This window comes from Apium graveolens, chromosome 11 (assembly GCF_009905375.1).
Source record: "Apium graveolens cultivar Ventura chromosome 11, ASM990537v1, whole genome shotgun sequence".
NCBI classification, from domain to species: domain Eukaryota; kingdom Viridiplantae; phylum Streptophyta; class Magnoliopsida; order Apiales; family Apiaceae; genus Apium; species Apium graveolens.
Genome location: NC_133657.1, coordinates 141635401 through 141658158, shown reverse-complemented (window position 1 = coordinate 141658158; position 22758 = coordinate 141635401). Strand labels below are relative to the sequence as shown.

At 36.0% G+C, this 22758-nt stretch overlaps 1 protein-coding gene across 1 annotated transcript; it reads left to right on the top strand.

The window, feature by feature from the left end:
• Window positions 1-18514: 18514 nt before the first annotated feature.
• LOC141698027 (gibberellin 2-beta-dioxygenase 8-like) lies at window positions 18515-22429 on the top strand. Its single transcript, XM_074502623.1, has 3 exons — window positions 18515-19109; window positions 20497-20821; window positions 21307-22429. Exons 1-3 carry the CDS (start codon window positions 18652-18654, stop codon window positions 21529-21531), a joined length of 1008 nt encoding a protein of 335 aa, XP_074358724.1. The 5' UTR covers window positions 18515-18651; the 3' UTR covers window positions 21532-22429.
• Window positions 22430-22758: the final 329 nt, after the last annotated feature.

The following is a 22758-nucleotide window of genomic DNA, read 5'->3' as shown; positions in this document are numbered from 1 at the left end:
TCCTCAAAGAAAGATAAGGGTAAAGCTCTTATCATAAAATCTGATACTGAGTCATCAAGTTCTGAGAGTGATGATGACTCAGATTCTGAAAGCTTGCCTGAAACTGATGCTGATGAGGAGATGATGAAGCTGTGTGCTCTTATGGTGAAAGGAATCACAAAGATTGCATACAGGAAGTTCAGGAATGGAAAGATGTTTTCCAGGAAAGGCATAAGTTCTGATAAGAAGAATTTCAGAAGATCTGAAGGAAAAGGAGGAAAGTCTGACAGAGGAGATTACGCTAATGTTAAATGTTATAATTGTGGTGAGAAAGGCCACATATCTCCTGATTGCAAGAAGACCAAGAATGACAAAGGCAAAGCTCTTGTCACAAAGCAGAAAAGCTGGACAGACACCTCAGACTCTGAAAGTGAGGAGAACTATGCATTGATGGCAAATGCTGATAAATCAAGTTCTGAGAGCAGTTCTGAAGCTGCTGAAACAAAGGTACCTCAGACTACTTATGCTTTTCATACTGATGATATTGATGAGTTGAGAAGATATCTTAAAACCATGTTTGTTAGTTATAGAGATCAAACTTTAACATGTGAAAGATTAACTTCTGAAAATCTTGCTCTTAAGAAAAGAAATGATTTCTTAGAAAAAGAGTTAGTCATGTTTCATCAAACTCAGCAGGATAGAGATAATGCTTTTTATATTAGGGATGAAGTGCTAAAAATGAATGAATCTCTAAAAACTGAGTTAGAAAAGGAGAGAGAGATTATCAGAACTTGGACTAACTCTGGCAAAACAACTCAAAATTTGCTAAGCAGTGGAAACTGGAAAGAGGGTTTAGGCTATGGAGTAAATGAAAAAGGAACTGTAGAAATTAAGCCTGTTGATAAGCAAAAGCCGAAGTTAAAACCTGTTAAGTTTGTAACTGAAAAATCCGAAAATGAGAAATCAGAAGTTAAAAAGGAATTAGCTTCTGACAAACTAAAACAGGAAAAGACAGCTGAAGTTAACATAGGCTTAATGACGAAGAAGCAGCTTAAGCATAAGCTGAAAGATGTTAAGGATGCAAACAAGGTAAAATCACCTAGGAAAAACAGGAATGGAAAGGAAGGTGTGAATAAAAGCAATAACTATAAATCTGTTCCTGATGCTCCTAGGAAAGCATGTCATAACTGTGGAAGTTCTAACCATCTGGCTTCTTTTTGCAGGAAGAATAAGAATATTAACTCCTTATCTACAAAGTCAGGAGTTAAGAGTCAGTCTGTTAGATACAAACCACAAAATCCTTGTTTTCATTGTGGTAGTTTATGGCATTCCATTTATACTTGTAAGGAATATCATAGTTTGTACTATGATTATTATCAAATAAAACCTTCTTTAAAGAAAGTTTCTGTTGTTCCTTCTAGTATAAGGTCTGATAAGAAAACTATTAACATAAAATCTGATGTTAAATCCGCTGCAAATGTTAACAAACCTAAAAAGGCCAAAGGATCCAAGCAAGTCTGGGTCCTTAAAACTAATAATTAGTGGTCTTTTTGATTGCAGGGCAACAGGAAAAATATTCTAGTTCTGGACAGTGGATGTTCAGGACATATGACTGGAAATAAGGCCCTGCTATCAGACTTTGTGGAGAAAGCTGGCCCAAGTGTTTCTTATGGAGATGGCAACATTGGAAAAACCTTGGGATATGGCAATATCAATCTTGGGAATGTCATTATTAAAGATGTAGCTCTGGTCTCAGGACTTAAACACAACTTACTGAGTATAAGTCAAATCTGTGACAGAGGTTATCATGTTGATTTCTTTGCAGAACATTGTGAAATAGTTAGTAAATCTAAAGGAAAAATTGTTCTGAAGGGATTCAGGCGTGGTAACATTTATGAAGCTAAGCTTTCAACAAGTTCTGATGGTTCTGCAATCTGTTTAGTGAGTAGAGCCTCAACTAAAGAAAGCTGGAATTGGCACAAGAAACTCTCTCATTTAAACTTCAACAAGATAAATGAACTGATCAAGAAAGATCTTGTGAGAGGACTGCCAAAATCAGTGTTTGTTCCTGATGGTCTTTGTGACTCATGTCAGAAGGCTAAACAAAGAAAATCTTCGTTCAAGAGCAAGACTGAATCATCAATTCTTGAGCCTTACTATCTACTTCATGTTGATCTATTTGGTCCAGTGAATGTCATGTCTATTGCAAAGAAGAAATATGCGTTGGTCATAGTAGATGAGTTCACCAGATACACATGGGTGTATTTCTTGCACACAAAAAGTGAAACTGCATCTATCCTGATTGATCATGTCAAACATCTGGATAAATTGATCAAAGATTCTGTGAAAATTTTGAGGAGTGATAATGGCACTGAATTCAAGAATTTGATAATGGAAGAGTTCTGCAAAAATCATGGAATAAAGCAGGAATTTTCTGCTCCTGGAACTCCACAGCAAAATGGAGTTGTTGAAAGGAAGAATAGAACTCTAATTGAAGCTGCACGAACAATGCTTGAAGAAGCAAAGCTTCCAACCTATTTCTGGGCTGAAGCTGTGCAGACTGCTTGTTTTACTCAAAATGCAACACTCATTAACAAGCATGGAAAAACACCATATGAGATGGTGAAGAACAAGAAGCCAAATCTCAAATACTTTCATGTATTTGGATGTAAGTGTTTTGTTCTCAAGACTCATCCTGAACAACTATCCAAGTTTGATCTAAAAGCTGATGAGGGAATCTTTGTAGGATATCCACTTTCTACAAAAGCCTTCAGAGTCTATAATTTGAGAACAAAAGTGGTCATGGAATCTATCAATGTCTCTTTTGATGACAAGAAGATCACTGGACTTGAAGATTGCATTGATCATAATAAGCTGAGATTTGAAAATGAAGATTCATATTCTGATACCTCAAGTCCTGACAGTCTAAGTCCTGATACTGTAAATTCTGATGGATTAAACTCTGATGTTATTGAAACTGTGGTGACTACGTCAAAGGAAGATGCACCATTGCAGGGGGAGCATACTCAAGATTTTATCACATCTCAAGAAGCATCAGAACATACATCTGGCTCGTCAAATTCTGATTCGTCAAGTTCTGATAAGCCAAGTACTGACAGTGCTGAAAATCTAAATACTGAAGGATCCAACTCAGAGAGCATAGTTTCAGGGGGAGCATCAGAAAATGAAATCGAAGACAACATGAATTATGGGGGAGCATCCAGTTCTAGAGAAAATCTTCCATCTGCAAGGAAGTGGACAAAATCACATACACCTGATTTAATAATTGGAAATCCTGAGGCAGGTGTCAGAACTAGAACAGGTACTTCGAATGAATGTCTTTACAATTCTTTTCTCTCTCAGTCTGAGCCAAAGAAAGTGGAAAGAAGCTCTTCAAGATGCTGATTGGGTGCAAGCAATGCAGGAAGAGTTGAATGAATTTGAAAGAAACAAAGTCTGGACCTTAGTGCCAAGACCCAAGAATAGATCGGTTGTTGGTACAAAGTGGGTATTCAGAAACAAAACTGACAGTGATAGCATAATTGTAAGGAACAAGGCAAGGCTGGTTGCAAAAGGATATTCTCAACAGGAGGGAATTGACTATGATGAAACATTTGCTCCAGTTGCTAGGTTAGAAGCCATAAGGATATTCATGGCTTATGCTGCTCACAAAAAGTTTACTGTCTTTCAAATGGATGTGAAAAGTGCTTTTCTCAATGGAGAATTGGAAGAGGAAGTATATGTTGAACAACCTCCAGGCTTTGTAGATTCCAAACATCCAGATTATGTCTACAGGCTTGATAAAGCACTTTATGGACTTAAGCAAGCTCCTAGAGCATGGTATGAGACTTTAGCTCAGTTTCTTCTGGAAAGTGGATTCAACAGAGGAACTATTGACAAAACATTGTTCTATCTCAACCATGGCAAGGACTTACTTTTGATCCAGATTTATGTTGATGATATCATTTTTGGGTCTCCAAATGACAAACTTTGCAAAAAGTTTGCCAATCTAATGCAGTCAAGATATCAGATGAGTATGATGGGAGAACTTAGTTATTTTCTGGGCCTTCAAGTCAAGCAGAGTGAAGAAGGAACTTTTATTTGTCAATCTAAGTACACCAGAAACTTGCTGAAAAAAATTTGGAATGCAAGACTGTTCAAGTGCATCCACTCCCATGGCCACTGCAACAAAACTGGATAAGGATACTGGTAATTCAGTAGATATTACTGATTACAGAGGTATGATTGGCTCACTTCTCTATCTAACTGCTAGTAGACCAGATATCATGTTTGCTACCTGTCTTTGTGCAAGATTTCAAGCAGATCCAAGAGAACCTCACTTAACAGCTGTAAAAAGAATCTTTAAGTATCTTAAAGGAACAGCTGATCTAGGATTATGGTATCCTAGAGAATCAGATTTTAAATTAATAGGTTACTCAGATGCAGATTTTGCAGGTTGCAAAATTGACAGGAAAAGCACAAGTGGAAGCTGCCAATTTCTTGGAGGCAGATTGGTTTCTTGGTATAGCAAGAAACAAAAGTCAATTTCCACATCAACTGCAGAAGCAGAGTATATTGCTGCAGGAAGCTGCTGTGCACAGATTCTCTGGATGAAGAATCAGTTACTGGATTATGGGTTAACATATTTCAAAATCCCTATTTACTGTGATAATCAAAGTGCTATTGCTATGACAGGTAATCCAGTTCAACACTCTATGACAAAGCACATCAGCATCAGGTACCATTTCATCAGGGAACATGTGGATGAAGGTACAGTGGAATTGCATTTTGTTCCCACAGATCAACAAGTAGCAGATATCTTCACAAAACCACTGTGTGAAGCTACCTTTTCAAAATTGGTAAATGAACTTGGAATGATTTCAGGTTCTTTCTCTAAATCTGCTTAAACTTGTTCTATGTTATCAGACTTTATGATCAGTATTTACAGAATTAATCTCTTTGTATATTCTGTGCATTAATTGATAAATGTCTTCAAGTACTGACTGTTGTCTGATATATGTGTCTAAACTCTGATAAGTGATATGTCTGTTTCAGTAACTCTTCTATCCTATGAGGATAACTGTGCTAGATACTGACCTACTAGTCTTCAATAAACAAATGATCCCATGAAAGAAGTAGTTATTTCTGTGGAAATCTTATGACACAAGCAAATTCTGATAACTGAGCTTAGTTAAGTTTACTTTGTATATCTTATTACTAAGTCACAAATTAGAATAATGCTACTCATCTGTTTAAGTTCTGATTCTAGTAAAACTGCTGAATGTACTAAGTGCTGATAAACCTCACTTATCAAAAGAAGAAGAACAATAATCAAAGAATAATATCAGGTACTCCTTTGAGATCTAGAGTAAAAATGTGAAAGGGACGACCCAAGTGCATTGCTGGTATTAAGTAAATATGCATTAGAAAAGCAAAATATTTTCTTGGTGACTTTTCACACTCTATGATTACTGGAGAAATACTCTGATAATAGCATAAATTCTAATAAACAGTCGTGACTCACTTACACTGAGAAGCCTCTGTAAAATAGAATTTCAAAAGATGCATAAAATTAGCACAAAAACAGTAGAGGTGAACTCATGCATGAACTCATTTATCAGTAGGTTTCAGGATAATGACAGATCTTTAGCAAAATTTTAATTATGACTTATTTCTAAGATGTACTGAAGTAGATCAGACTTTACTCTTTGTCTGTTATTTAGCTTAATGCACACACACATCACTCCATATGAATGATGAAATTTCTGTGGTGGTCTATGTTATTTTAGATAAACAGTCATTGTGTCACTTCTGCACAAATTCTGAGGACAAGTTCTAGTTACACGTTCTGATGATTAATTTCTGACGTTCATAACTAAGAACTTGTATGAGTATTTACTAAGATAGATATTCCTTGTTCGAGTTAAGACATTATGTTCTGATGACTGTTAAGTTCTGGTATAGGTCTAAGTTCTGATTTTTCAGTCTAACCCTTTACTTAACTTATCTGTGAGTAAAATTTGGTAACAGTCTCAGATTAATTTCGAAATGTTGAAGTGGAAGATTAATAGTCTATGGTTAAAACATAATGGCACTCGTCCTTGAACAGTTCACTCTTGTTCCATGTGCACATTCCTTTTCCAATGACTGTTATTCTTTTTCAAAGTCTAGGGAGACGAGGTAGATTTAATTCTACCTGTCTGCATTCAATATCTTCGCGTCTCCTTGCATTCTCTTGCCTATATACACAGCCACTTCACATTAGTCTTTTCATCACACTTGTATCACAAATTCAGTCTTGTTTTTCATTTACTATCACAAATGGCTGAATTTGGCTGGTTCTACAATTACGGTGATGAGACTGTGCATGTCTTTTTGAATGGAATTCCAACTCCCTACCCTATCACCAACATCCCTCACAATCTCTGGATTCAATTTCCAGAGGTTATCAAACGTGATCTGGTGGCCGTTCGAAGAGACCTTCACCTTCGTCGTATCCGTCAGCAAGAGCGAATCATACGACTCGCCATCTTGTTTGTCGAAGATAGGAAGAGGAAGATGACTTAATCTCGTCTTCTTCCTGTTCTTCTTCATCCTCAGCTTTGTCAGGCTTCTTAGCTAGGACTAAAGCTGTTGACGTTAGGATTAGAAGCTTAGGGAAAATCTTGTATTGATGTAATTTCTATTTCATTTATGTATTGACTTGATATATTAATGAAAACTGTTTTTACTTCAAGATTTTGTCTCTGAGTTATTTTATCTTGTGTTGTTAAATCCTGCTTGATATTCTGATGACCATTTAAATTTTGTCTTAAGTTCTGATTTAAGTTCTGATTCTTTGTCAGCACTTATTCATCGAAATTATCTCGGTCATTTTTAACATGATTCATTTTCAGAATATTAATGTTGCAGTGCAAAATAACCAATCAGTGATAACGGGTTAAAATTTGAATTGTTTCCCTTGATAAATGGAACAGTTTTTCCTTGAAACTCGGCAAATGGGTAAGTATTGATTACTGTTTTCTCGAGCCCAGTAACTATCCGTTATTACTGCATGTCTGACAGGTGTCCAACGGTAATATTTCTTTTGTATAAGTACAGCAGAGAGAAGATTTCTTTAATCTTTTTAATTTCTTCATCTTCTATCTCTCTTCTTACTTTTACTCTCCTTCACTTTACTATTTCCGTTGTTTTCATACAGATATTATCTCAAACACCTAACAGGCATACTTGAATTTCAATATTTTTCACATGGCACCAAAGGATTTAATCATTGATGGAGCAAAGTTTGTTCCAAACAACTATGCTGCAATTCTTGATCATGCTGACGCTCCATCTGAATTGCATTTTGTGCAAGATCTTCTTGCACATAGTGAGGTTGGGTACGCCTTAACTCAGCCTGAATTATTTTCAAGTCAACAAGTTCTGCGGTTCTGGAGGACTGGAATTTTTGATGATGGTGGTAAACGAGGAACTCCCAGTATTATCTTCCAAGTGGGTGATTCTTCCTATGTAGTCACTCCTGGTACAGTACGAAGAGCATTACATCTTCCAGAAGATTGTACCTTCTCTATACCAGAGGAATCAGAACTTCGGGGGTTAATGACTGATTTGGGATATGAACAGAGTCTGACGAAACTTGGACAGTTGAAACGGGCTCATATCAGAAGAGAATGGAGTTTCTTCTTCGATTGCATCACCAAGGCTTTTGGGAACAAATGTTCTAATTATGATGCTATCCCAATTCTGAGTCAGCACATCGGGTATGCTATTATCCATCAAACTCATTTTGATTTTGCAACTGGAATAATTGGTTTTATTGGGGATAGGATGACAGAGGATCGAGATGTTGTTTATTTTGCTAGATTCTGTCAACTTATTTATACGTATTGTACTGCTGAACCCCAGTTAGTCAGCACTCAAACCCCACCTTTTAAGGTTGCAAAAAGGTACTTTAACGACCTGATAAATGCTGACACAAAGAAATCAATGGTGAGACAATTACAGATTCCTCAGTCTGTGAAACAGATTCTGGTAAATGCTGATCCAGCTACTTACAAATCTGTTTACTCAAATGTTCAACCAACTCACCATAACCAAAATCCATCAACCTCAGTCCCTACCTCTCATTCTACTCAACCTACCCTCAGAACTTATCTCAAATCATATCTCTCCACTTCACAGACTGCTCAACCTTCTTCTTCAGCACCTACTGTGAAGCCTACATCCTCTAAGCCAAAGAGAACAAAGACTGTTCCTCAAACATCTCAGAAGAAGAGGAGGATTACTTTGAGAGATGAAACAGATTCTGAAGATCAGGTTCCTTCTTCAGAACCTATGATTAATGAAGCTGAGAAGGCAACTTCTCAGAAGGATTCTGCAATTGGGGGTTCTAGGCTTCTCAAGAGGCTTAGACGTATGACTGTTCCTGCAACTCCCAAGGAATCCAAATCAACAAGGAAGTACAAGAAACAGAGGGCACAGAGGCCAGTTTCAGATGATGAGGAGGAAGCAGCTAAGGAAGGGGATCAGGAATCTCTGATCTCACAAGACAAGGAATTTGCTCCAGTCACTTCTTCTCCATCAACTCCATTTCAGGAACCTGTATCTGACAAGGCTAATTTACCTTCTTTATCTCTTGTTGATCCAGGCACAAGTGCTGAAATTGATATTCAGAACTTGGTTGTGCCTGAAATACTTTTCTTAGAAGCTCCAACAGCAAATAATCCTTCCACAACACCTGTTACTGATGCTGTTCAAACTCCTGAGTTATCACTAACACCTTCTCTGCATCAAGATGATGATCAGATTTTAGGTGAGCATCAGGATATGGCTGTTGATCAGAACTTAGTATCAGATCAGCAATTAGAGGATGTTGAAGCCTCCATTGCTACTCATACAGTTGTCTTATCAGAAGATACTGATTCTTTAAGTTCTGATGCTGCAAATGTTGGAGATACTGGTGAAGCTGCTACAACTGTAGATGCTGATGCAGCAGGTCCTTCAGGACATACTCCTCCACTGACTCTTCCTAAGTCTGAACTGCTAAAGGAGTTTGTTATCAGGGATGCACCAGTACCTTGGAGTGAAACTCCTGCAGGACAGGAGTGGACTAAGGAATGGAACTCAGTTTCATGTGTTCCAAATGCTTTACATCTTGCTGAGCACTTGACTAAAGCTGATGAAATGTTAAATTCTGATGATTTTAAAACCCAGCTTAGAGTCACTGCATTGAGTACTAAACATCTACAAGGTCTTCATTCCAACACTCATGCAGAGCTACACAAGATTCAGGAGAACTTTATTAAACAGGAACAAGTTTGGAAACTTGATAAGAAAAAGTTCTTCCAACCTACCATTGACAGGGTTGCTTATATTGAGAAAACTCAAGAGAAGCAACAAGCTCAGATTGATCAAATTCTGACAAATCAAGCTTCTCAGCAATCGCAACTTACTGAAATCCAGACCTCAGTGGAACTACTTATCTCTCTTTTATTACCTGCTGATGCCAAAAAGGGGGAGAAGGTAATTAAGTCCAAATGCAAAACCAACAAGTCACTGCAAGGACAGGATGATGGAAAAGATGACCAAGGAAACTCTGGAATGGGTAGTGGTCATAGTCAAGGTAGAAGATTTACATCAAGACAAGCTAGTCACAGAACAAGTTCTGATACTGGGAAAAGAATAAGTTCTGCTGCTGGTAAAAGGATAAGTTCTGATGAACTTCTAGATCTTGATGAGGAAATGTCAAGACAGTTATTTCTTCAAGAAAATCCAGGGATGGACTTGGAAAGTTTAAAGGAAGAAGAAGCCAGACTTAAATCAGAGAAAGTCACATCTAAATCTGAAGCTTCTGGTAAAAAGTTACTTCCAAAACCTAAAGGCATTGTGATCAAAGAGAGGATACATACTGAAGAAACTTTGGCTAGATCACAACCACAGATAGATCCAAGATCCAAGGGTAAAGAAAAGGTTGGTGAACCTATCAAGCCTTATGTACCTCCTGAGGAAGAAGAAATTACTGATGGAAAACATAATCTTGCTCTGACTTCAAGAAAAATTCTTAAAACAACCTCTGACATGGCTCAAGTTGTTCAGAGTCAAGAAATTGTAAGTTCTGATATTCAGAAGAAGCAAGTAACCTCTGACAGTGCTCAAGTTAACTTGATATCAGAAGATAAATCTAAAACACTCCTACCAGGATTCACTAAAGCAAAACAGACTCAATCTTTGAAGACTACTTTAAGTGGTTTTGAAGCAAGAGTAGTTACTGGAAAGGAAGCTAGAGATAAAACTGGATTGGGAAGTGCTGATGAAAGAAGAGTACACAACACTACTGATGATCCAACTTCCTTGAGTGAACCAGGTATTGGAGCAACTCCTGAGAGATTGAATCAACTAGAATCTGTACAGATGGTTTACCATACCTACTTGAAAGAATACATCATGTTGTATTTCATGACAGATGGTAGGGTTTATCATATAAGACAAAATGCCATTCCATTGAAGTATTTTGAAGAATTGGAGCATGTATTATTCTTACTTCAAGTGGATGACAGAATAACAGAGACTGCTGCAAACTACTTAAAGGAACAGATTCAGAGACAGAAAAGACTTTATTCTGTTAAGTCTGACAGCAGATATGTTCCAAAGTACAGAAATCACAATGGTGATATTGTTGATATGAAGCCTAATACTGCACAGATCAGAACATATCTTGGTATTAAGGGGCTTGAATTCAATCTAGAGTCTAACAAAGCTTATGTCATAAGACTAGATCGGGAGTTGAGAAAAGCAAAGATTAATGATCTCAGAGCTGCAATATTTCAAACTGGTGAAGATACTGCAGAGCTTAAAGATGTCAAACGGAGAATGATTGATGAACTCAGATATGCTGAGAAATGTTTGTTGAAGAATTATCTCAGAACAACTTCTGACATCAGAGAGATCATGAAAATGATGAAGCCAAGTCGAAGATCTACAACTGCTTAAATTCTGATATTTATACAGGTTGAAGTTGTTATCAGAAGTTGAATTGGTAAAAACTTTAAGGACTGTAAGTTGTAGTTATCTTGTCTATTTCTCATGCATTTGTACTTAATGTTTTTGACATCATCAAATATCTGTTAAACTTGTATATTTTGTTAATTTACAAGTTGGGGGAGATTGTTAGATATATTTGATAATGTCATGGCTAATATGTTTTATGTTTAGATTTCAGATCTTATTTGAACAGAACAAATCAGTACTTAACTGATCAGTACTTATACTGGAAGTCAGAACTTAAGGTACTGGAAGTCAGAACTTAAGGGATATCAGTACTTATGTTATCAGGAGATAGATATCAGAACTTAAGTGCTGAAGGACGATCAGATAAGGACAGTAGCTGATTAAAGTTAAGAAGATCAAGATAAACATAAGAAGAGATATGCATGAAGAAGGAATTCCGTGAAGAATGGAATACTTGGAATAGAAGATATCTGATTGATATATTTTAGGAAGCAGAATTATATTCCATATCAATTAGCGAATATCTTGTAACTGTGTAGTATATAAACACAGAAATAGAGTTTACACTAGAGGTGTTATCATTATCGAGAATATTATTTATTATAACTCTAGAAGCTCTCGTGATATTTTGTTCATCACTGAGAGATAACAGTTCCAGATTGTAACAGAGTTTATTGTTTAAATAAAGTTTGTTTTCTGTTACATAAGTTCTTGAAGTTTGATTTGATTGTAATAAACACTGTATTCACCCCCTCTACAGTGAAAGTGTGACCTAACAATCTTAAGTCCTGACTTCAGTATAAGTACTATTTTCCAGTTAAGTACTGATTTGTCCTGTTAGTTAAGATCTAAAACTTAAACATAAATCATATTAGACATGACATTATCAAATATATCTAACAATAAAGTCTGGACCCTAGTGCCAAGACCAAAGAACAGATCAGTTGTTGGCACAAAATGGGTGTTCAGAAACAAAACTGTTCACACATTACCAGGTGTAAAGTGTATCCCATGCTTCCAAAATATAACTTTTGAGTGGAGAGAGTATATATATAGGGGTTAAAAGATTTTCTAATCTTTTACTTACTTTTCTATTCTTAATCTCTTTTATTCTCTCTCTCTCTAATATTCTCTGAAGCGTTTTCTTTCAGGACTTTTATCAAACATCTTGCAAACACTATCTTTCTCACTTAATTTCTACAGAGATCGCACCAAAAGACTTGATTTTGAATGGAGCTAAGTTTGTTCCTAACAACTACTCGTCTATTCTTAACAAGGCTGATGCTCCATCAGAACTTCACTTTATTGAGGATTTCCTTACTAATTCTGATATTGGGTATGCTTTGACCCAACCTGAAGAATTCTCTGGCACCCAAGTGCTGGAGTTCTGGAGAAGTGGAATCTATGATGATGGTGGTGCTCAAGGGTCCCCAAAGTATTATTTTTACAACAGGGGAGGATGAGCATGTCGTGACTTTGGCTACAAGATGCCAAGCATTGCAGTTGCCTGAGAACTGTGCTTATACAATTGTTGAGGAGCCAGTTCTTCAAAATATGATGGCCAGTCTGAGGTATGAAAAGACATTTGCAAAGTTGGGTCAATTGAAGAGATCCAACATAAGGAGGGAATGGAGTTTCTTCTTTGACTGTATTACAAAGACCTTCGCCAACAAATGTTCTAATTTTGATGCAATCCCCATACTCAGTCAACAAATCGGGTATGCTCTCATTAATCAAACTAATTTGATTATGCAAGTGTTATTTTAGGATTTATTAGGGATAGGATGACAGAAGATAGGAATACTGTCTATTTTGCTAGATTCTGTCAGCTTATCTATAGTTTTTGTTGTGCTGATAAGCCCCAATTAGCCAGTGAATTACTTCCATCATTTAGACTAGCTAAAAGAGCTTTTAATGACTTATTATCTACTGATAATAAGAAGGCTGTGTTAAGACCCCTCCGAATTCCTTTATCTGTCAAACAAGCCTTAATAATCTATGATCCAGTTACATACACCGCATTATATCCTAATGTCCAACCATCTGAACCTCAACCATCAGCACCTACCACCACTACCCAAACACCTCAAACTTCTCAACCACAACCAAAATCTACCATCAGGAAATTTGTTAAACCATCACCTCAATCATCTCAACCTGAATCATCAGCACATACCATCAGATCTTCATCTTCCAGGCCAAAGAGGACAAAGTCTGTTCCTCAACCTCCACAAAAGAGAAGGAAGATAATTCTCAGAGATGAATCTGATAGTGATTAAGAGGAAACAGTTGAAGCACGAGTTCATGTATCAGAACCTGTGATAGTTGAAGCTGAGAATGTTACTTCTCGGAAAGAAACTGCAGCTCAAAGTTCTGATACTTTGAAGAAGAAATCTGTAAGTTCTGAAGCTGCTAAAATAACTCCTTCATTGGCAAGGAGATTGAAGAAAATGAAGGCTAGGAGGTATTTGGCTAAGGCTCCATCAGAAGATACTGAAGAAGCAGAGGAAGGGGATCAGGAATCTCTGATCTCACAAGAACTGATTATCATTGAAGCCCTTCCAGCTCAAGCCAAAGACACTGCTACTGATACAGTTGTAACCCCTCCTGTCTCACCTATTAAAGCTACAGATGATACTGAAGAACACACTGAAAATTCTGAAATAGATATTCATAATTTGAATATACCAAATGTTCTTTATCTGGAAGCTCCATCTACAGAAGCTCGGCACTTTCCAACTCAATTTCCAATTTTAAATGCTGAGATACCATCTACATCAACCACACCAGCTCTGGAGATAAATTCTGATGTTCAGAATTTAAATGAAGCTGTTCCTGAATCTCCAGTTGCTTCACACACTGTTGTGTTGTCAGAACATAATGAGTCTTCCTCAAGTTCTCAAGACAGTGTTTCTGCTGAGACTCCAGTTCCAATAATAGGAAAGGAAGAATTGGTGAAGAAATTTGTTGAAAAGGAAGCACCTATTCCTTGGGAGGATACTCACAGAGGTGTGGAGTGGACCAAGAAGTGGAATGACACTGATTTCATTCCAAGTTCTAACATTCTGACAGAGCATATTGCTAAAGCTGATGAGTTGCTCACAAATGCTGATTTAAAGACACAACTCAAGATCACTGCTCTATCTACCAAACATCTTCAAGGTCTACATTCTTCTACTCTTGAGAAGGTTGATACACTAAAGGAACATGCTGATAAGCTAGATCTAAAGCTTAAGCTTGACAAGAACAGATATATCAGACCTACTCTTGAGAAATTTGAAGCCATTGAAAAGATTCAAGAGAAGTAACAGGCCCAAATTGATGAGGTCTTGGCTAACCAAGTTTCTCAGAAAGCTCAATTGGAAGTAATCCGATCTTCAGTTGAACTTCTTCTTTCTCTCTTACTTCCTGATGATGCTAAAAAGGGGGAGAAGGTAGTTAAGTCCAAATGCTCACCTACTGAAATACTGAAGAAAAAGGATGATAAAAGTGATGACCAGGGAAATTCTGATAAGAGTAGAGGTCAAGGAAAAGTTCAAGGAAAATCTTCTACACAGAACAAGTCAAGTTCTGATGCTGTGAATGCTAAAAGACTGAAGTCAAGTTCTGATAAACAAAGTCTGATGTCAAGTTCTGATATTCTGATTCAGTCAGGATCTAAAGACTCTCAGAAGTTTTTACAAACTCTGAAGCTAAAGGGGAAGCAAACTACTGTTTATTACAAAAATCCTAAAATCCAGACACTTGATGAAGAGATAGCTAGAAGATTATTTTTGAAACAAAATCCAGGAATGGATTTGGAAACTCTCAAGGAGGAAGAAGCTAGATTTACTGCTGAGAAGACAAATCTTAAGTCTAAAGTTTTTGATGCAAAGAAACCTTCAAGACCTAAGGAAAAAGGCATTGTGATCATGGAAAAGTCAAATTCTGAGACTTCAAAGTCCAAGACTAGATCACAAACTGGGATTGATCCTAAATCAAAAGGGAAAGAAAAGGTTGGTGAACCTTTAAAGATTGAGAAAAAGATAAGTTCTTCCATTCCAGTCTATCAAACTACAATGCATGATGATGATTTGATAGAAGATGAAACTGTTCAAATTTTGAAGAAAAGAAAGATAATTGAAGAATCTAAAATAACCTCTGACCCTGCTCAAGTTGTTCAGAATGAAGAACAGCAAGCTACAGAAGAAGCATCAAATTCTGATCAAGTTAATTTGGAAAAGATGACAATTGCTGATAAGAAGAAGCTGTTATGGAAGAAAGCTACTCCAGTTGAACCAAAATCCAATCTCTTAATGAATCAACTTGCAACATTTGGGTTGAGATCCAAGAAACCTAGAGATAAAGATGGATTAGGTTCTGATGAAGAGAAAATACAAACATGAGTAGAAGTTACTCTAAGAGATCCTTTCATGTTGACAGACAAACCATATGAACAAATCAAACAAAAGCACCTTGACAAGGTGTTGTCTGCTCAAATCATGATAGATGTTCATGATAAGGAAAATCTAAAGGAGAAATTGATTTTATTTCTCTATGATGGATTAACTTACAGACTAGCTGATACTGATATGCTAAAAAAGTCTGTCAGAGAACTTCAACATATTCATTATCTTTTGGAAGTAAAATCTGATGTTACAAGAAGATTGCCAGAATACATTTTGAAGGCTATAAGAGATCTATTCAGAATCTCTGGTACAAAGACTTCTCAGTATATACAAATGATTACTGAAGATGATGGAAGAGAAATTCCTATGCTGAAGAATTCTGCTAAGGTGGAAGTTATTCTGAAAGGAAAATGCTTATGTTATAATGAAAACTCTTCACATCCTAGAGTTATCAGACTTGGTGATGGACTTGAAAGAACATCAATTCAAGCTCTCAGAACTTCCGTTTATCAGATTGATGATAGTAAAGATGAAGAACTGATACAGGTCAAAGCACAGTTAGCTGAAATTCTGAGGAAAGCTAAAGACAAGCTGGTAAGAGATTTTGTTAACAATCATTATGGATTCAGATTGATCCAGTGAAGTTGGTAAAGCTAAAAGGACTGTAAGTTGTAGTTAATAGTCTTATTAAACTCTTATTGCATTTGAACTTAAATGTTTTTAACATCATCAAATCTATTAACTTGTATATTTTGCACAACTTACAAATTGGGGGAGATTGTTAGATATATTTGAGATGTTATGTCTAATATGTTTCATGTTTAGTTTTCAGATCTTAACAAACAGGAAATATCAGTACTTATACTGGAAGTCAGAACTTAAGGATATCAGGACTTAGATTATCAGAAGATAAATATCAGATAATGGATATCAGAACTTAAGTACTGGAGGACTAACAGTTAAGGAAGGAAGCTGATTTACAGGAAAGAAGATCGAGACTAATACAAAAAGAAGATATGCATAGAAAGAGTTAGAGGACTTAAAGAATTATATAAGATATCTGATTGATATATTTTAGGAGACCGAATTATATTCTATATCAATTAGAAGTTATCTTATAACTATGTACTATATAAACACAGGCATATGTTTACACTATATGTGTTATCATTATCGAGAAGATCATACATTATAACCTAGCAGCTCTCGTGATATTTGTTCATCACTGAGAGAGAACAGTTCCATTGTAACAGAGTTTATTATATCGAATATATCTGTTTACTGTTACTTGTGTTCGAAATCGATTTGATTGTATTCTACACTGTATTCAACCCCCTTCTACAGTGTTGTGTGACCTAACAGTATAGTTACGTCGACTGAATTTTGTCTAGTTTATTAAACCCGTACTTTTGTTTATAGAATCGAGTTGCCAGGAGTTTCAGTCAGGTGTTAGAAAAAGCTAGAAAGCAAGTTGTGTATACCAGGCAAGTATCACTATCTTCACTTATTGTTCACGTGATGTTTTCTTTAAATCCTATTATGCAAGTATTTCTACCTTGACTCGATATTTTAGCAATCGCATTTCAATATTATTTCAGTACATCTTTCATTGTGATACAGATTGAGATACAACTCTAGTAATTATTCTGCTAGAATCCAGATTCCTACACTATTTTCAAACTGTGTTTCCTTTGTTGTTTGTTGAACAGTGAGATACACTGTTTAATATTAAAGTTGATTTTATGGCTATAAATAGGAATAATAGTTATTGTTGTATAAGAATTCCCATTACTCTGAATTCTTATATTCTAGATTGGATGGTTGCGTAGGAGGCCGTGGCGCCGGTCCAACATATGAATATATTACGACATACTGTAATTTATATATATTTATTATTATAGGCCAATGTGTTATTTTTTTGGGTACCCCTATTTTTGTATATGCTTCGGCATAACGATGTTGTTTCGCGACTGATCATCGGAGACAGCACATCGTCTTGAGGATTTATAATCTAATTTATTGATAATCATAAAAGACTAAATGAAATTTTAGTTCTTAATTCTTAAACTGAATTCGGTTACAAATTTGTGATAAAGATTCTTTTTGATATCTCATATTGATTTATAGTTATATCATTGTTGCTTGTTTACGAGATTATATACCTACTGAGCGTTTCATTGGCTCATACTTGTTTTATTATTCTGATTATTCAGCTAGACCAGAACAGGCTTATCCACCAACCTAAGGAAAGTTGTGAACCAAGACTGTCTGAAGATCTTTAGTTTTGTTATGCTTGTACAGGTAGAGGTTTCTGAGACGTTTGAACTAGTATAGTTATGTGTTGTAATAAAATTTGAAATAGTTTGTAAAACTAAATAGACTTTTAGTTTGTAATAACTTAAGGTTTGTAGTAGTGTCTGTTTCATACTATAACCTGTGATCGATCCAGTTGCATTAAGTGGTCATAATTATTATTTTATTCCGTTGTGCATATCAGGTTATTGTTTTTCAGTTAGTGACTCCCAAATCTCGACCCCGGATTTGAGGGCGTTACAAATATTATACAAATAAATTAAAAAAATACTAATTTTATTAAATTTATTTACAATTTTACTATTTTTTACAAATAATTGCAAAAATATAAGTTGCCACCAAAAGTAACCACACATGTAATTTTTTTTATATATATTCTAAAAAACACTAAAATCTTTAGGTATATTTGAAGTTGCATCGAATTGTATTTGAGGTTGTATTTGGTTAAATCTGATTGCAAAATCGTATTTTTGCAAAAAAAAAGGTATTTTTCAAAAAAAATTATAATTAATATATTACGGGAGTTGGTTGTATTCACTGTTTTAAAAGATGGAAACGAAATTATTTCATTTTTTAAAATCCAAAAATTTGGCCATATATTTGGCCATATTTTCAACTACAACTTTACTATATGTGTTTTCTCTTTTTCTTTTGATAAGATTTGTTAGTTATGTGTGTTCAGCACCCATAACTTGAATTTAGAGAGCTCTAGATTCTCAAGACGGGGACCCGAAAACAAAGTATATAAACTACAATATCTTTTATTGGAAGCAAGTGGTGCCAAATTTGTTCTATATATAGTTAACAAATAAAAATTACAGTACTATAAAGAGACTGCATATATTCCGCAGAAACAAACAAATATTAAGACAAAAACCAAGCTTTCAGCTGGTCTTTCTCTCCGTGCAGAAACAAGTTACAATACTAAGGCCACACATGGTTTCTTTACTAATAAAAAAACATGTCTCACTCATATTCCTTTGATTCCTATCCTCCCAGATTTCACTTGCCAAACAGCCCCTTATATCATGAACATGAAGAGGATACTGATGCTGCAGACACTCTTCCTGTTATTGATTTTCAGTGTATGAATGAAGAGAAAGAGAAGTTGCATGAAGCTTGTGCAGATTGGGGTATATTTCGTTTGGTTAACCATGGGATTCCAACTAGTCTGTTGAACCAACTGCATGAAACTTCCAAACAGATCTTTGAGTTCAGCTTTGATTCAAAACAAAAGCTATTTAGCAGCACCCCTATTACTTATTTTCGGGGAACACCTGCACTTAACTCAAAAGGATTGGCTTTACAACAACCACAAAATGTCGACTGCATGGAAGGTTTTAATGTTCCTCTTTCTCAACTTCCTTTGCATACGCATGTCGACGAAGATGTCGATGATTCATTGCCTGCTTCTTTCAGGTACTTTTTTCGTTCGGTAAATAAATCCAAGTATATGATATATAAGTTGCAGATACTGCTACTGTGCTAGATTGAGATTGGCATACTCACGTTTATTAGGCATACTTTTAAACCTCCTATATGGCATCCAAATATCCAATAGATTCTTTAGCTTGCTTGAGTTAATTTTATTAAGCGATCAATTTTCACAAAGCCTATATAGTACTCGTTGGACGACCTGAGTACTCATCCGGGACTATGAGTATTTTATTATGTTGAATAGTATAAGATCATGTTAAGCCCTTTTTTAAATTGCTTATGATTTTGGATGGGTTGGTTACTCAATAATTAAAGTTGTATTAGATATAGGTATATGTTATATTTGTGTGTTTGGTGATATATGTTGGTCATATGTGTATTATTTATTTGTTCAATAGTAGGGGATAGCCTTCTCCGAGACCATAAAATTTTACAAGGACCGGATATTTAACTCAATTCGGCTGGTCTCCATATACTCAATCAAATACTCATACCAGTTGACCGATATTTACAATACCCATTCAACATAAAATATTATACGCCCAAATAAACAAGGCTCAAGTTTTTTACCTTTGGCATAGGACATTCTTATCATTTATTTCTGTTTCTCTTGTCCAGTTAGGACATTCTTGACTTTTTTAAGCTACTTTTGCATGAGTGACAGTTAGCAGACGTTGCCAAATATGTGACTTTGTGTAGTTGTAGAAATGTTGCGTCAAATTTGAAGACAAAATTTTCAGATATTAGCTAGTAGCCTAGTCCTGAAAACAAAAGAATACTGTGAAAGAAAGGGCCATGAATTCTGTATATTCTCGTGGCAATATATGCTGGAAATATATGACAGTAAGAAACAGATCCCATGGAACTAAAAGCCATAACTTTTCCCAGCAATAATAGAGGGGTTGTTAGATCTCTTCTACAATTTATTGTACTTTTGTTAAGGTTAAGGCCTGAACATTCAACTTTAGATTATCGAAATACAGTAATTACGAGTGAGTCTGTAATGTGACATGTGAAATATTAATTGTTATTAGGACTCTCCTGACCAGGTCTCCAGTTCTTATCCTTTGATCCTCAAAATTTTAATTAGAACATTGTTGTCATGGGCCCTATAAAGGTTGCGTTTAACTAAGTGGAATAACTGATATCCACCTAATTGACATGAAAAGCTTGATATGATATCTGAAATTTCCTCGTTTTAGTGCTGGTTGAAAAGATCATTATATTCCAACTCCATCTGAAAATCAAATGATATATAATGAAGTTGTAGACACTAGACATAGTGGTTGTGACCTGTGTTTTCTTAATGCGTCCAAGTCACGTGCAGGAGATACTGCAGTGTTGCATAAGTTTGCGTCTCTGTTTGCAGATATTTGATACAAGAATATGGAAAGCACCAGTCGAGACTAGCAGAAACAATTTATAAATCAATTACAGAGAAGCAAAATGAGGCGCTGGAAGATTGGTCACCGTACCTTTCAATATCAACCGGATTTATACGGGTCTATAGGTACCCAGCAGTGTCACAGCTCACTGAATCATCATGGGGCATGGATGCCCACACTGATAGCTCCCTCATTTCCATATTAAATCAAGATCTTGTTGGTGGCCTTCAATTTTACCGACAGGGTCAGTGGTTGCATGTTCGTCCTATTCCAAACACATTCATTGTCAATGTTGGCGATATGATGCAGGTTTTCCCTCCAAACTCTTGTTTCATTATTAATACTTGCATGTAGTTGGCTTTCCAACAATTTCTGCTTGCACGTTTCTATCTGATTTATTAAGAGTGGATTCGAGGTTTTCCTCTTATGTAGATTAAATTTGTACACTCACATTCATCTACTTTGCCTTTGACAAGGCTTTACCCCATATGAAGGGCCGAATGCAGCAAAACCAAAGAATCATCTTATTAGCATGAATAAGCAACATATTTTAGATTTACGTAGGTTCTAATGTCAAATTGACAGAGTACACTACAGAGATAGTCAAACAAATTGTTTATCTGACATAGCCAGAAACAAAAATATAGCATCTACCAGTTTGCATAAAAAGTTATACTAAGATTTGTGTTTATGTTAACCAAAAGATTCAAGAGTTGTATTTTGCTTTTGATATATGACCAAAAATTACAATAATTAAACTGTGTGTAATTGAGCGTTACAAATGTGTTGAACAGGCTATAAGTGATGACGAGTACAAGAGTGTGAAACACAGAGTAAGGTTGAACAAGCACAAAGAAAGATTATCAATAGGCTACTTTGTGTTCCCAGACGACAATACAGTGATACAAAGCCCAGGTTATAAGCCCTTTTCGTATTCTGATTTTCGGACTCAAGTTCAACAAGATCTCAAAACTGTTGGCTACAAAGTTGGCCTCCAAAGATTCAGACGATCTGGTTGATTTTAGGGAGCATCACAAAGTTCTGCTCATTTATTACATCAAATATTAGTTTCATGGACCCAATACGTTGAATTACGCAGTTCATTTTTTAATAAGCTATTATTTACAAACCCCCTCCCTAGTCCCTTCCTTCTCTTCCGTCTTCTCTATGAAAGTTCCAGCCCCTCGTCCCACTCCTACCGCCTTGCTTAAGGGAGGACGCGGGAATGTGGTGGCAAAATATTGTCATGAAGATTTTGACATAACCCACCAAATGTTTAAATTGCTTCTGTAGAATCCAACAGATGGTCTGTCTGTTTACTAGAAAACGTGTTTGGTCAGTTTCTGTCACATGTCCAATAACATAGTTACGTGATTACTATAGTGCAATGAGTCGAATAGCACAGCATTGCTTCACATAATCACAACTTCAACATACTCTATGCTATGCCAAAATGATCATCTTGAATTCTAGTCGATCAAGATTCCTACTAGTTTAGGTTTTGGCACAGCCGAAGTTTAGGTTTATATAAAAAGATCAGTGTCTTACAAAACCACCCCAACATACTACAAATTACAGAAGCATATCCTTGGTGAAAATCAAGGATTTCGTCGATGAAGCTTGAACAAGATACACAATTGTAATATAGTAAAACTTAAAACAGAATTTGCTACTTGAACAATACAACACACACGATCTACAATACCTGTCAACTGTTACAAGTAAAAACAGGTAGTTATTCACTTTACATATCACACACAAAGTTCACACGGTGACAGCTAAAAAACATGCTGCGATTTCTACACATCTTAGATTCACAATGAATCTGGTGCTCGATGCTGGGAATACTAACTTCGAATTGTGAGCTGGGGTGCACTTACTTCCAACAACCGAGGAACATTGTCAATAATATTAGTAGCCAAATTCTTGTTTGCAGTAGACGCCTGTTGTTTCTCATATGCAGAATTGTGAACCCCAAGGGCAGCCCGGCCAGAGGGGTCGAGATTATTTGACCAGGAAGAATCCCACTCGACAGCCTTGGCTGTACTGCAAGCTATACTTGCTCCACCTGGGACGGACAATCTTGCTGAATTCTGCTTAAACAAATGAGAGAATGTACGATTAGATACTGATAGATTATCAGCTTGGCTAATGTGAAGCATAGAACATTAAAAGCACCTGTGGAAAGAACCTCTCGAAAATCATTCTATAGTAATATGCTTCTTTTGTGACAGGGGTATTGTGTG